The sequence below is a fragment of the Clinocottus analis genome, unplaced genomic scaffold (genome assembly GCF_023055335.1).
Source record: "Clinocottus analis isolate CAN_PGR_092001 unplaced genomic scaffold, fCliAna1.0.p SCAF_4, whole genome shotgun sequence".
NCBI lineage: Eukaryota > Metazoa > Chordata > Actinopteri > Perciformes > Cottidae > Clinocottus > Clinocottus analis.
The window spans coordinates 9,019,745-9,035,929 of NW_027176153.1; the positions used below are offsets into that span (position 1 = coordinate 9,019,745).

The following is a 16,185-nucleotide window of genomic DNA, read 5'->3' on the forward strand; positions in this document are numbered from 1 at the left end:
GGCAAACCATTGATTACATTCAGCAACAATGTCTTGTGTCCACTGCTTATGTTTTCAGCATTCTGAGGTAATTAGTAAAGATGAAAATGTTGAATAAAAAAGCTAAGGCGTAAAGTACAGTTATTGAACTGAGGTCATTATTGGACAATTAATGAAACCCCAGCCCTGAAACCTCTCTGTTATTTTTTGGACCGTAACAACTGTTGCAACATTGTGCAAGCTTCAATCTCTTGGCATTTCAAAATGCTGTTGCTAAATAATGGATAACAAATAGCAATGGGATTCCTCAAATCCTTTTGTAGCACTTCTGCGTGCCTTAACTGAGGGATAGTCCAGATCGTTTCACATTTTGGCATTGCTCCCGAAGGAAAAGTTGGAATGCCCAGATCTCTCCCCGCCTCAGATTACTGCTGCTGCTGCAGCAGCTGGTGGGGAGGCGATGGATTGGTTCTATGTATCTGTTGGTGCTCATGTCTCTGCTCAACATAACGTTTCAGGTCAGCAGAGTCTAAAATCCAAAAGGGAGATAGTAAACACTCTGGACTTTCAGCCTCCAGTCACTTGGCTTCATTGTGAACAACAACATGTTGAAATCGACAGAAGGAAGCCAGTTCTGCCGTTTGCTGATGGGCCTACACCGAATGTTAACAGAGGTAGGATTGCACTGCTTTATCATTCACTCAAGATCTATTCGGTTAAAATTCATTTTGATCAAAGGTAAACTATAATGTTGTCATACGTTTGGGCGGAAAGTAGATCGAAGATTTCAAATTAGATATTGAAAATGATTTCCAGGGTAAGGGTATTGATTAGTAAATGTCCGGTATCACGACATCCCAACGCCTCTGTGTGCTCACTTAAACTAACCAGAAATAATCATAACTTTTATGCTCTATTTACAAATTCCATGTACATTCGTATTTCAGAGTTTAAGGACCAGCTATCTGAACTTACCAAAAGAGGCAAGTGAGGTAAGCAGTAATGACGCAAGGTATTCGTCCTACACAGCTGTCAATGCAACCTAGATCCAAGAAAGAGGAATACCAACATCAAAGCTTAGTTTATCCACAGATGCTAACCAAAGTTGCACAAAGGAGGGTTGCATCAGAACTTTAGAGCTTTTTAACTTGATTCTTGAAAACAATGAGTCATTGGAACTGTACAGCAACAAGCAAGTGAATCATTGGTACAATAAAAACATGTATATACTGTATAAAACATTTACATAGGTGTCCATTTTGCTCGTTTATGTCCTAACGTTTTTCCCTCTTTGCATCCTTTCATCGTCATATATCGTTTTTTTTTTATTTCCTAAAATTCATGCTGAATGAACAAGACCACAACAAATGATCACGCATAATACTTGTGCATCTGAAATGAAATCTCACAGCGAGCACTTGGCGCCACGTGTCAACTGATGGTGACGTCGGCAGTACTGGATCATCCTGTCCCAACAATCTCCAAACAAGTTCCAAAAAGTCCTTGATGAAGGTGGAACCGGTAATCACGATGTGACACAGACGGGTTCATAGCATGAGAACGTGTATCCCGTTGCAGCCCAATCAGTACGCAGTCTCTTTGATGACGTGGGAGGAGAGGGTGTGGTTGCTGGATATGCTGATGGAGTGGCGGGTAAAGGGGTGGGGTTGCCTCCTGGGGGCGCGGCGGCACGGCAAGCAGAAGTAGCGCAGCGTGGAGAAGAAGACCTGGCGGTAGGTGGCCGACACCAGGTTGTAGAGGATTGGGTTGACGGCGGAGCTGACGTAAAACAAGACGTTGGTCAGCATGTAGAAATAGTGGTAGAAGTCATACAGGTCACTGTGAGAAAACAGGAGACAGGGAGCCATTGTTATGACATATTGATGTGTTGGATTATATTTTTAAGGCATCTATTTTTCACATATCATAATTAGACATATCTTTCAGCTTCCTTCTCGCCTAAATAAAACTGCCAATATATCCATTATGAAAGCTTGTATGCAGCCTAAATAATGGCTGTATATCGAGGGATGTCATGGTGGACTTGGCAGCAGGCCTCAATCAGCCTCTCAGGACCTCAGGGCTGACCTTGAAACGTGAACTAAAGAGATCGAAGTCAACAGCTTAGACCCATTATTACGGTAGAGATTCCTCACTTGTATTGTGCATTCATGGGCGGAGCCAGACCCTGTAAACATTTCAGGGCCTAGCTTCAAACCTTGGGGGTAGCTATATTAACTTTTTTCCAAGACATTTAAGATAATATAATGCCTAAATATCTGTATATTAATTGGCAGAAACATGACAGGTGCCAAGGAATAAAGTCCTTCTATAGATCAAGCATCCTATTTTATATGTAATTGTACTGCTCCACATCTTGACAATAACCAATTTCCCCTCCTGCCACCTAGAAGAAGCAAGGAAAAAAAAGGTCTGTTACTATTTTTTAAATGACGTACAAACGTATGGGTAGGAATTTGGCATTAACAGCATTACTAATCTTAAAACCTATTTTTTGTTACACTATGCTGGATGATTTAAAACAGCCATAGTTTCATGCCTTAATGTAATTAGTTGTGGTTGTTGTCGTTATTCAACAATATATACAATGCAATGTTAGCACATAACACACACACTTAAAGGAGTAATTTACACAGGGCCTCTGCCTTGATCAGGGTTGGGCAATTATTTTCCCCAGGAGGCCACATGAGAAACCGAACATATTGTGGAGGGTCGGGCCAATAGCCTGAAGTCATTCATGTATTCTCTGCCATGGAGTTTGACAGGACTTCCCAGCATGCAGTTCTGTGGTATAATTTTATAAATGTGAAACCTTGAGTTAATGAACAAAATTATAATAATAATTAATTAATATATATGTGTGTATATATATATATATATATAAAAAATGTTTTCAATGGTATAATTATTATACTCTGCGGGCCAGATTTAAACGCCCAACGGGCGGTAGTTTGCCCACCCCTGCCCTCGATGTTGCGGCTGTACGGGCAAGTGAGGCAGAGCGGTTGGAAAGCGGGCTCAAAGGAAACGTTAGTGCTTTTGCCCCATAGATGCGGAAGATCCCCGTAAATGGAGATGGAGACCTTTTTAACACATCCATGGCTTTCACTGTAAATAATGTACAGAGTTGTTTGTTGTTTGCTTATTTTTTACCAATAAAACCTATTGTGGAAGATTAAACATGTTTCATGCCCAAATAACATGAAGATATACTGATGAGTAAAAAGGGAGTACATGTATTTAACTTTCAGTCCATGAAGGAATTAGAATGCATTACACACAGTTTGAGCTCAGTGGCATGGTCTGCGTCGAGCTTCTGGGGTTTGAGCTGGGAATGTTTTAGCAGGAAAGTCAAATCATCATAAAATGTAAATAATTAAATTCCAGGCCACAAGGACCCTCGCTGCCGCATGTACTTGTTGGCGGATACAACAGGGGCATTTAATTAGGATTCAGCGAGGTCCAGTGAGAGAGAATTCCCTCATGAAAATGACTAAATGTGTTAGGATTCTGAGAAAACATGATTTTGTCATATATGACACGAGATTGATATCGGACACTTGAGGAGTTTTCCACTTGGGGTAATTGGAGAAAAGCCATATGGTCTAAAATTGGCTCTTGATTTGCTCAACTCCAAGAAAAATCCCTCGGTGAGATTCAAACCTATGTGTTGGAATAAGTGATCCGTCCCTCTGATTGCTGTTGGAGAGGAGAAGGGCGATGGAGGTTAAGCTACACAGCAGAGGACTGTTAGGGGTGTAAAGATTACACGAGATGTGACAGGATAAAGATGGTGAGGAAAGTATTAATACATAAATACAAAACTGTGTGAGGGATACTGAAATGGCAAAACAAATTTAAAGTGCAGGCATTTATCATTGAAAAGAAACTGTTTTGGACAGATAATTTTTTTTGAGGAAAAGCTCAGCTTAAAGCCTCAGAGTGTGTTTTTCCAATGGCAACGGTAGACTGACAATAGAGAATTGGCATGCTGTCAACGGGAGCACGTCATATTCTTGGTAGTTTCCGCTCCAGAAGGTGTTTCCGGGACCACAATGACAGAAACGCACAGAGCCTGATGTTACATCCAGCGCAACCAGTGCAACTTTTATTGCTCGTTTCAAAGCAGCAACAACAATTGGCATTTCCACGTCGTCTAAGTGGCGAAGGCGCTTGCGCCCAAAGGCTCACTGATCTTAAAATGGTGTGTGGTCAAGTGTATTGCTGGCACATTGCCTGAGGCATCAGACAGCCACTGTGCAATTGATCAACAAGAACCTGGCCTAAAGTCAATGGCGCAGTACTTTTCTGCTATTTAAAGGGAATCTTGTTCATACAGGATGCACTTGCATAATCTTCACACACGCACGCACGCACACACCGGCCAATCACCACAAATATGTCCCCCAATATGTCATGGCAACATGAATTCAGCTCCCTGAAAATGGACAGCAACAAATAGTACACAGTGCTTTCACATCATATGAGACAAAGGCTGTACCAAATATTTGGAAGCTTTGAAACTTCATTCATAATTTCAAATTCTTTTGTATTATTTTGTTCAAATACTGGAATTCCTGTTGCAGATAAAGATTTGGCTACACTAATACTATTAACATAGTAATATATCAAGAATTAGGGTCCAGTGGTAACACTTCCTCTAACTCCAGAGGGTGGTACAGTCAAATTGTATTGAAAAAAGATGGATATAATCGTCTGTAAAATTCATGTGTTTTCGCCGTTGAAATAACGATGCAAAACAATGAACATCCAGTAGACGTGATATACGGTATATAGCAACTTTAGTTCACCTTGAAGTGTTGCATTGCTGCAGCACCAGAGCAGACAAAAGGGTTCTCATGAGATCATACCGGGCTGTTTTTATTTATGTGCACAGGTAAAGCAAGGATGAATGGATACCGTAGCACAGATAATGAAATGGAACAACATAAAACACGGAAACAATGCACACTGAAGGGGAAAAACTAAAGGTTATAAGTCACAACAAATTATTGTCCTCACACATACTTGAATCTGGTGTATCGATCTGTTATGCTCTCGCAGTGGTGAAGGTCTCTGAAGTGTGCAGAAAGGCAATGATCCACATATAGGGACCCCATTAAAGACGAAGGACTGAAAGGGCCAACGGAGGTAGTTGACCTGCTCATCACATATGGCGAGGTATTTCTGTGAGCTCTGCTTATGGTAGATGACAAATTACTCGTCTTTGCTCAGGTACAAATTTTTTTTTTATAGGAAATTCTGCATTTTTCATTACAATGACACACAATATGGGTCAAGGGTGTCATTTTTACATTCAGATTTTGTGCTTCCTGCACACAAGTTAATTTCCTGTCGTAGAAGCTCCACTAAGGACCGATTTTATATCAGCACTGCTATTACCAGGAAAGAAAAGACAAATATGTTCACTAGTCGGTGAAGGACTGCTTCCAGTCCCTTCAACACTACATTCATCTGCACCGGCTGCTTTATGGCAGGAAATCAACCTAAAGCTGTCAACGTGCCCTGAGGCCCCTCCCCCCACCCCTCCACACACACAATATGCTCCCATTTGTCTAATTTTGTGACTGACACGTAGTCAGACACACACACCTGGCAAAGTGTGTAGAAACGCAGGATCTCCAGGACCACATTATGACTCACTCACAGGGAGAAATCAATAGCTGCGGCGCTGTCGTGGCTGGTAATAACACCCGTTTACCTCCTGATATGGAGCTACACTGAAGATGGCTGCAGAGTTGACTCATGCCATTTTAAAGACGGCTGATGCTGTGCACTGTGTTATCTTGGGTCCCTAAATAATAAGAGTGCTTGCTTCTGAATAATGCCTCTACTGCAGGCGTAATGCAGAAAACACACACCAGCACAGTATTAGCATAATCTGTTGAGGACACACGCACAATTGAATATCAGTGGATGGCAACTTGCTTAATGATGAGTGAAACCGCAATCATACTATTTCCTTATGAATAAGTCATTAATTTGAATGTTATTACAGTTTGTTTGTTTTTATTGATATTGTTCACATAATTATGCATGACACGATGCTTGTGAGGCTTTGGAGACGGTATGAACAAACGTTCAACGACAAAACAAGTCTTATTTCCATGTTTTTTGTAATTTTCCAGAATTCAATTTGCACATTAATGCTTTTTTTTCTAACTGTTTTTGTCACAAGGATGTGAATATTGCTCAGCGATAAAGCAAAGGACAACTTTCAAAAAAACGTTAGCTAACCCTCGTTAAACGTTAGCTAACGCTAACCAATGACGTCATGTTGACTTTATCAACATGCAATATTGATACGCAAAAGGCAAAAGGAAATGACAAGAATGTAGTTTAATACAATATAAACAACCTTTCCAAAAAAAGATTTAGTTTGTTTAAATGGAGAAGCTCAGTTTCCTATAGCATACTTGCTAAATGCAAAGTGAACAATGAGGACAGCAGGGCCAGTGAGAAAGAAAACAGGTGATGTCTTCACAAGACCAGACTCACAAATTGATTTACACAATCTGAAGTAACAACTAAAATGCCCAAACGTTTAGTAAAGATTGACTTGGGAGAGGAAGAGGTTGACTAAAAGAAAACACATGTTTCAGCCCATAAGCCACAACGACAGAGATAGGGTAACCTTATACATAACACCAAAAAGGAATGCGGTATTTTGTGAATAATCGCATAGGACGTTCTTAAAAATTATATGTAATTTGGGTTTGAGGCTCTAACGAACAATCTTTATTAGTTTATCATTTATTCACAGTAAAGTTTAATCAGTTCAACAAAGGAAAAGGCTAAGATTCATAATTTAAGATTCTTATTTTATTTTGAACTACAGCTGTGTTTCTTCACTTTTGACCAAATTGTTTGCAATTTCCAATGTCATGCGGCACTTTCCGTAGCGTTTTAAGTCGGCTGATTCTTGACAAACCGGCCACAGATTTGATGCGTCCGGCTTGACGCTGCGCCAGACAAGGCATTGAAAATCCGCAGTGTCCGGCCTAAATCCGGATGTCTGGTCACCCTAGACAGAGAGGAACTCTGGAAACCTTGAAGTCATGCTGTTTGTTCATTCTTCATAAGAAGAAACATGAAGCTTCCCAGAACTAACATTCATTTACTGAAACAGTGTGCGTTTCAGAGAGAGAGAGACTTTGTCAGACGCTCTTAACTGATGACCCTCTAAACGACGGCTGTAGCCACCATTAGCGTGTGCTACGGTCTCTGCATATGTGAAAGTAATGTGCGTGCAGGTGAAGCTCTGTGTGGATGTGCGTGCACTGTGCATGCAGCATCAGTGTGTTTCTGCACAGAGAACCCCACCAACCCCCTCAAAAAATCCAGTAAAGGGGGGTTCCCTCGTGTCAGAGGTGGAGAAGGAACGGTTACTCACTCGGGCCAGTCGGAGACGTAACAGAACATGAGGCGGCGAGCGTGATAGGGCAGCCAGCAGACCACGAAGGCGATGACCACTGCTCCTGAACACAACAGGTGGGGAGGGAGGGCAGTGTCAGAGGCCAACAGATACAGAGCAATACCAAACACACAGAAAGTGAACATTTGCTAAGTTGTACGCGGCAGATTTTGGATTATGCCAGGGATACAAGGACGGACAGAATAATGGCGTGTTCTAGAGGTTGACGGAAAATACAAAGAATTAATGAGACGCCGCGCAATCGTGCTCAGCGACCCGTGTGACAATAATGATGAATTGCTCCAGCAAATCAACAGGGGAAATTTTTTAGATGTGAAATTGTAGATATGTAGAACAATATTCGAGATTTCTTTTTTTACTCCGTTCAATGCAGAACTTTGTTAGGTTCTCCTTCCACACAGAATACAAAGAAACAGAAAACTTCAAACTTAAAGCATTAATACCAGAAGTTCACCCAGATTCCTTCGATATTGTGTCAAGCTTTGTACTTGATTACATGCATTTAGTTAGCTTGGGAAATGTTAGAAATCTTGTAAGTCTGTGGATCAAAAGGAAATTTAATGTGTCAGACTTCTGCAACCACCATCACAATTATCTCTAACCATTTAAAATATATTATAAAACATCTCCCATCAATTTTATGCTACTGTCAGTAGCAATGAGAATTCTTCTCGCCCAGGCTTGTGTTCTGAATACTGTGACTATACAGACAAACTATTGAAATGTTATGTGACAAACTTTGTGAGGCTATATGGACCAGCGCACCTCGTGTATAACACCCACAGTCTTATATATCTGGCTGATGATGGAAAAAACGTTTGGTGCCTTGGACAGCGTTTCATGTTTCCCTTTTGAAAATTATCCTGGCACATTAAAGCGGCTGGTAAGAAGGCCCCAAAATCCTCTTCAACAAGTTGTGCGGCATTTAGGTGAAAAAACTATCCCCTTTAAGAATGGAAGGGAAATGAGGAATAAGCCTCAACAACCACTTCTCTATGCTCCAACTCTCCAAAAGTTCCCTGCTCGTGTACAATACAAGAAGTATAGACATGAGGGCAGAGTTGCTGTTGTGAGGAATATTGTAGAGGTGTTATCAGGAGCTATGTACACTGTGTGTCAGTTTTATGAGAAACAGAGATGCTTTTACAATTGTCCTACTGATTCATCTTGTGTGGGGATCAGAACAGTGACAACTCTCTGACCAGCTTCATGCAGTGGCGGCCGGCCCATAGAGGGCAACGGGGCTTGGCCCCACCCACCCCCCAAAAAAAGATTATAATATTAATTATAAAAAATATAATTATATTAATACATTCTACAAATTGTCACTATTTGTGTTTATGTAATATACCCAATAATATTTGTAAAATAGGATGTCTGCGCCAAATATCTGCTTTTCCTGCTTCTCTCCTCTGCTGGTGGTGGGCTTGATCGATTCTGTCCAAAGAAGACGGGTCTAATACGAAGTTTAGCCGATCACCCATTAAATAAATAAATAAGTGACGTACAATTCATCCGATCAGCGCCGTATTAACAGACTTCTGGAGGGGCTATTCTCATCTTGCTCCAGAGCGCCATCCCTTGTCTCTGTTCTCGTCAGGGCTCGTGTCTCGTTCACCTCTCACGTGTTCTCGCCAGCTTCTCTTCTCTCGCAGCGACATTTGAACGAGACGACAGTGGAGCGCTACTCTTGCGAGAAGACTCAACCCAACCGAGATAAAATCTCTCCTCCAAGGCCCGTTTGAGAGAAGGAGAGGGGCGGAGAGGGTCCAGGTGAAACAACTGGTCCCAGATCAGCCGCCTGAACTCAGCGTGAAACAGACCGGGGACATGTATGAGAGACGGACAGCTGCTGCTTGTGCTACATCGATGCTAACGGGAACGAACAAGAGTCCAAATTCTAATCTAAGCAAATTCTAATGTTTACAAACTGACTTAACTATCCAAAACGAGACCACTCCTTCAATAATGCTTCATTGATAATTAATGTTGAGATTGTCCCTGTGTATTTACCAAGACATTGCTATGTGTGAGGGACTTGTAAATGACCTTTAAGTGTTCAAGTTTTTATATTATTTGCTAAAGTATCTTCTTCCAAAATAACCCAGGTTCTGTCAAGTGAGGAGAAGGCTGAGTCACGTGACGAGGACCTAGTGCCACCTTCTCACCTTCTCCCTCTCAGACATTTAGCAGTTGGGTACAAGCCTAATATCACCTTGAGAGTAAGTGGCTCCAGTCTCTTCAAAGCCTCAGTGCTGCCTCAAGTGTGAGCAGCCACAGTGACATTAAAGGAGCCATGTTTGTAAAATTGGCCACCCCTCCTGGAAGAAGTGAAGGACACTCAAAGAGCACATGGCAAAGTGGTAAATACACTGCTGAAGCAGAAAGTGTCCGTACCGGTGTTGGAACCACCTGAAGGAGCGATATTTCCAGTGACCACGATCCGAGACGTGCAGGCCATGAACGAGAAGCTCAGCAGCCCAAATGTAAACCTTATGGGCCGCACATGGACATGCCGATATCAGGATGTGGACTCAAACTCTTTGGATGTGTGTGTGTGTGTGTGTGTGTGTGTGTGTGTGTGTGTGTGTGTGTGTGTGTGTTTTGTCACTGTTCTGATTTGAGTTTCAAACGGAACCTGATTATATACAAAAAGCCAAACATCAAAAATAATACAAAACAAGCATCAGAGAGGCACAAATCGATATGTTATTCAAACAGCAGCGTTGGGTTTCTTTATGGGTTCTCTTCTCTTTCATCTACATCTACCACACTCTTGTTATTGGTCGACAAGACAGTATTTCACTGGACATTGATTAAAAGTTCATTTATTTCTGTTTTATTACTGAAATACTTAGGTGAACATCTTAAGGAAAGCTTTAGTGTTTTCTGTGTAGCTGATTTTATTTCAAGGAAACCTTAACTCAAACTTTAAGGTGGTTCATGACTTGGAGTTGTTTTGTGCACTCGGCCACTGAGGCTTTCGGAAAACACTTTTTCAGGTTGCAGACTCAGCAAACAACCAAACTTGGCCAGTCATCTCCACTGCCGCAGGCTCAACTTTAATGAAGACAGAGGCTCTAAATAAATAAACTGCTTCCTGGACAGAGCCTTAAAAACCCAACCCAGGAAATACCCAAAGGGAATCTTTAATGTTGTTAAACCCATGAGATATGTTTAGTCTAGTTAGGATTGAACCAGTCCGGCAGAAAGAGAGAACATTTAAACAAAGTCTCTTGGAGAATGTATATACTTATAGTGATTTCACCACATGAAGATTAGTTTATAATGATGCGCTTATTTATCCTCAATGCCACTTTGACCTGCTGTAACATGTTTGGCTTGACTAATTCACTCTACTTGGACAAATTCATAATCTCAAATTTGATGTATAATGTTATTAGGGCTGGGCAGATTAACGCGTGAACGCAAAATTAATCTGGCAATCCTTTAACGGCGTTAACTATTTGATCATGCGTTAACCGCATGTTGGTGGTTTTTTTGCATTGGGAGGGGCTTATCGCTTTAAATCTCTCCAGACGTAGTTCAGGCCTGGCGTCTCACGGCTCTCCCGGTCCGGCCCGCGTCAATCAAACATGAAAAATAAATAAATAAGATAAACACTATGAATGAAATACGACACAGCTTTTACTTTGAAGAGGAGAACTTTCCTCACATCACAAGATGTTCAGTGCACTTGCTCAAGACAACACAGACTGGACTTTTCTCACCGAGGAAGAAAAACTGAACTGAAGACATGAAAAGCACTTATTGCTTTTGTATAAAGTGAATCAATTGTTGGTCTTTAACATCTTTAAGGTAAGCAACAGACTGAACATGGACTAAAGAAGGAGTGGCTTGTCCCTCACAGGGACCCTTACTACTGAACACTACCTGTTCAGGAAAAAAAAGAAACGAAAACAGATTTATAAACTATGAATGTATGTTAACTTGCTGTTGCTCCAGAGTGCCTGTTATATTGCTCTGATGACATTTAAAATAAATATATCACAATTAATCGCAGAAAAATCATGTGATTAATCAGTTAATTGTTTTTCAACTTTGCCCAGCCCTCGTAATATATATATATATATATATATATATATATATATATATATATATATATATATATATATATATATATACACACACACACACTTCAAAATCAAACTTAAACCGAAAGGTCCATTTATGGATTGGAGTTCGACCAATGAGCTCAACTACATTAACAGAAGTAAAACAATTTCTTCGGCAAAAATGAACAGGTTTGTAACATTTCGGGAAATTTGCTCATTGGCTTTCATTCTGTGCTTTCTTTGGGTTTTAATATTTTAAAAAGGTGAAGTAAGAGTCTGCTGGTAGATTGATTTTTTCATATATTTGTAAATCTTCTTCATTTCACATCAATGTAAGGTTTAAACTTAGGAAAGGCAGTCACTACAGTTTACAGGCTTTACACCTTTTATATTAAAACAGTGGACCTTCAAATGTCTTCAGGTCCACTTCCTGAACAGGTACCCGAACCATAACCACCACTTGCCTAATCCATACACTAACCTTAACCAATGACCTTTAAAATGAGCTTTTTCCAAATGGAGACACAGCTTTTGTCCCAAGCCGTCCAAAATGTGTCCCCAAACTTAACCTCCACTAGGAGCACACGAACGCACACACGCATGCATGGATGCACACGCACACGAAGAGCAGGTCTAATTGAGCTAGAGAAGGATGGTGGTGGCCTGTCAAGAGAGGAATCTCAGCCCTTTTCCTGTCAATGTCTCAGTCAGCTTTCATAACGGATGAGTACAGATCGTGGGGCACATGAATGTGAGCATTAGTCAGTCTCTAAATGACATCTGTGTGATAAAGATGCCAATTACACGGAGAGTATGAGAAATCATTTCAAGAATCCTCTTCCCGTAATTGAAATTGCACGGTGACATCAATCTTATCCGATTGACGCTAAATTGCAACACGGCTTCTTGTGCATCAGGACAGATTTCCGAATCGACTGCTGTGACCGGGAGGATCAGAGATGGCTCTGGACCCTTCTGGCCACCGCACTCATTTTGACCACGTTTGAGTTTCCCATTCAGTCACTGTGATATGCGGACATGGTTCACAACAATGACAGCGGGGCCATTATGGAAAGAGCTTATGCATCTCATTTCAAGCCCCCGATAATGAAATGCCAGAAATGTCACGCTGAGCTCGGTAAGAGTTTATCACTCGTGCCACTGATTCAACGAGAGCTGCGACACGGAGATGTGCATTTTGTAGGGACTCTCACAGCTGAGCAGAAACAGTATTCACATCATATCACACAATATGTGACCAGATTATTCTCCAGAACAGACAGAGTTCGAGGTAGTGCACTTTCAAGCTGTAGGTTTACGTTAAAACGTTCATTAGTACAAAAGCTAATTAATACCAGGTGTGCAAGCTGATTTTGCTCAGGTGCATTAATTAGGCTGATTAAGAAACTTCTTGTTCCTGTTCAATGCAGTTAGTTAAAAAATATATATACATAAGAAACATGTAATGCTAACACAAGATGCTACAGTAATACATGTAAGGTTCTATGAAATTGCGATTTTTTTATTTCCTTGAGTCGTGGGAGATAAGTATCCATCAACAATATCTGAAACACTTTCAGTGTGAACACACATGCATAATAAATATGGATGGATTTTGGACACGCCTCCAGGAAAATCCAGAACCATGGACACGCATACACTAAATGGTAAACTATCAATTCATAAGCAACTTAAAGTAACTTAAAGCGTCCTCGCTACAGACTTTTAGATCACCGCAAACGGACAGCGGACACGGTTTCACCAACGGACGCCTCACTGTCTCATGAGCTGCAGAACCAGCAGCAGTAGTCGAGTTTGGAGAACTGACCCACTTCCTGAAAGTATATTGATTTTGCTCAGTTCGCTGCAACAGTTGAGAAATTGCTCTTCTGCAGCTCGATACTTTTCAGCAGATGCTGTGTGTTTGTTCTGGAAGAGTCTTTCAACATCACATTTTTTGTTGCTTGGTAACTTCTTGCCGCATATCAGCAGGTCAGACAGCATCGTTGGCAGTGAAAGCAAATGTAATACGGCCACGCAGAATTAAACGCTCTGCTTTTCTCTGTGACCTTTTTGATTTTAGATTTATCCGTTGATAGTTTAGAGAGTTTAGCTCCGAAGCCGCAGGTTGCCGACCCTCTAAGTGCCAACACATTTGATCTCTACTTTGACAATTACAAAAAAAGGGGGACAAGGGAGAGGAGAAGGACAAGGTGAAGAAGGAGGAAGAGAGAGAAGAAGGAGAGTGGTGATCTCAAATTAAATCCAGGCAACTGTTGTAGACCATGTTCTCAACCATGGGTTGAGCATGAGGGAGGCTGGCCAGAGGGTCCAACCCAACCTCAGCCGCCTCACAGTTGCTGCCATCATGAGAACTTTCAGGATGGAGAAGAGAACCACACCGTGGAGGTAGAGCGTCCATTTTCACAGCCGAACAGGAGACAGCGATTGTAGAAATGGTTCGTGAGAACAATGCTCTGACACTGAGACAAGTAAAAGCTAGGATCCTGGCTGACCGTGCTATATTTGGGAATGTCCAGACTGTCAGCCTATCCACATTAGACAGCGGATCCAAGAGCACGACACAGCAAATGTACTTAACCAGTCCATCTTTATTGATGAGGTGGGTTTCAACCTGGTGAAGGGGCAGAAATGTCATTGGGCAGCGGGCCATTGTTGAGGTCTCCGGCCAGCATGATGGGAACATCACGATGTGTGCTGCGATGAATCAACATGGGATCCTGCACCGTCATGCCCACCTACAACACCGTCTCCTCGTCTTTCTAGATGGCCTGCATGACCTGCTGCTACCACCTGGCCAAATAGATGACCAGCAGTGTGTCAACCATGTTGTCATCTGGGACGATGTCAGTTTCCACCGGGCTGCTCAAGAGCTCGAGTGGTTCCAGGAGCACCCACATTTTTCTGTTCTGTACCTTCCTCCTTATTCACCATTCCTGAACCCTCTTGAGGAATTCTTTTCAGCTTGGAGGTGGAAAGTATACGAACGCCACCGACAGGACCGGGTCCCACTGCTCCATGGAGGAGGCTTGCGATGACGTGAGTGTCGAGGCCTGTCAGGGCTTCGTGCGTCTCGCGAGGCGATTCTTTCCACGCTGCTTGGACAGGGACAACATTACCTGCGATGTAGATGAGGCCTTCTGGCCAGACAGGAACCGCAGGCCGGTTTACAGTACTATACTGTTGTCTCTGTACCAGAATAAACCTTTTTTTGCTGCATATTTGTGTGCTGTTGTATGTTTGACTATGAAAAAAGTAGGCCTACACTGAGACATTTTACAAAAAAGGAGAAATGGCTCATTCTCCAGAGTCATTGTCATTCCTACGGTGTGTTTCATTTCGATGATTGCGTTTTCAATTTTGCCCTTCTGTGTGCTCTAAATGCTTGGTAGTGTGCAGCAAATGCTTAGCTGTGTGTACTCAATGAATGTATGTGTGTGTGTTTTGAAAATGTGGCTGTGTGTACCAAATGCAAAAACACAAGTTTCATTTTGTGAACAGTCAAGATATTTGATGGCAAAGAGTCTTCTTGCAAAGGGAGTGTCAGGTTAAGCCTCTTGTGTGTGAGGTTTTCAGTTTTCCGTGAGCAGTTTTGAGAAAGCCGTTATTGTTTTGAAAAACGTGTGTTAACAATTGTGAAAAACTGTAATCTGTCGGCATGCTTTCCACTGTGCGTTTTGCTTATTCTTACTGAGGAACTAATGCTTGGTGATTATTTGTTATCTAGAAGATATAACATTTTTGTGTGTGATTATTTTATAAAACCTTTCTGTGTGTGTGTGTGTGTCTGTGTGTATAAACCACAAGCGTGCCGACCGCCGTGCACTGTGGGTAATATGCTAATATACAGCTACATATTAAAATACCCAAACTATCTATTACAGAAAATATGCCTCTGATTTTTTAGAGTAACTATAATATGTTTTTAATATCTGTGGATTTCTTGGCATCAAATATTGAAAGACATAAAGTCTGGTAGTAAAACTGCTTGTCAGGGGATTGTTGAAATTATCGCTCGGCATTTAGCAATTACTTCTGAACATTGTGGCAGTATGATTTGAGTCAAAATTAGAGTGGGGGGGGTTGGCATTTAGCGATGTGTACCGTTACAGCCAAATGGGAAAATGGTTTTTATGCAAAAAATAAATCTGCATTTTTAATAACAGTGTTGGTTGATTAGATGTACCTCTATATCACTGACTAGATAACAGTGAGGACACGGAGCAATGACTCAGCTTGAGTGAGTGAAGCTCAGATCACTGACACCATGACGGATCACCTCATGTATTTATCTTTGTAGCAGCGAAACCCCTTCCACCATCAAGCATAGTGGACTGGGATACTGGGAATGGACACCTCAGTTCATTCACACAGAAAGGGTGAAATTGAGAAATGAAACAATTATCAAAGTTACTCAAATACTAATACTGAAATGTAACTCGACATGGCTGTGGCATCCTTTGAGACACTGACCCCCTCTCATTTTCCCCTTTAGTAATCTATAAACATTCTGCTTAGTATGCGACTAACTCTACTTCTTCCCTGGAGTCAATGTGCTTTTTTTTTCCAGCTGTAGTTCAGGGGGATGAGTAGTCTTTAACCAGAGTCTTTAACCAGAGTCTTTAACCAGAG

The 16,185-nt window shown here is 41.5% G+C and overlaps 1 protein-coding gene across 1 annotated transcript in view; it reads right to left on the bottom strand.

The window, feature by feature from the left end:
- Positions 1-1,235: 1,235 nt before the first annotated feature.
- The window catches only part of ntsr1 (neurotensin receptor 1 (high affinity)), a 33,715-nt gene continuing 18,765 nt past the window's right edge, over positions 1,236-16,185 (bottom strand). The window contains exons 3-4 of the mRNA XM_068597805.1: positions 7,415-7,499; positions 1,236-1,818 (exon numbers count right to left, since the gene is read on the bottom strand). Of these exons, the coding sequence (XP_068453906.1) occupies positions 1,563-1,818; positions 7,415-7,499 (341 nt within the window). The 3' untranslated portion in view covers positions 1,236-1,562. The remainder of the gene's footprint in view (positions 1,819-7,414; positions 7,500-16,185) is intronic.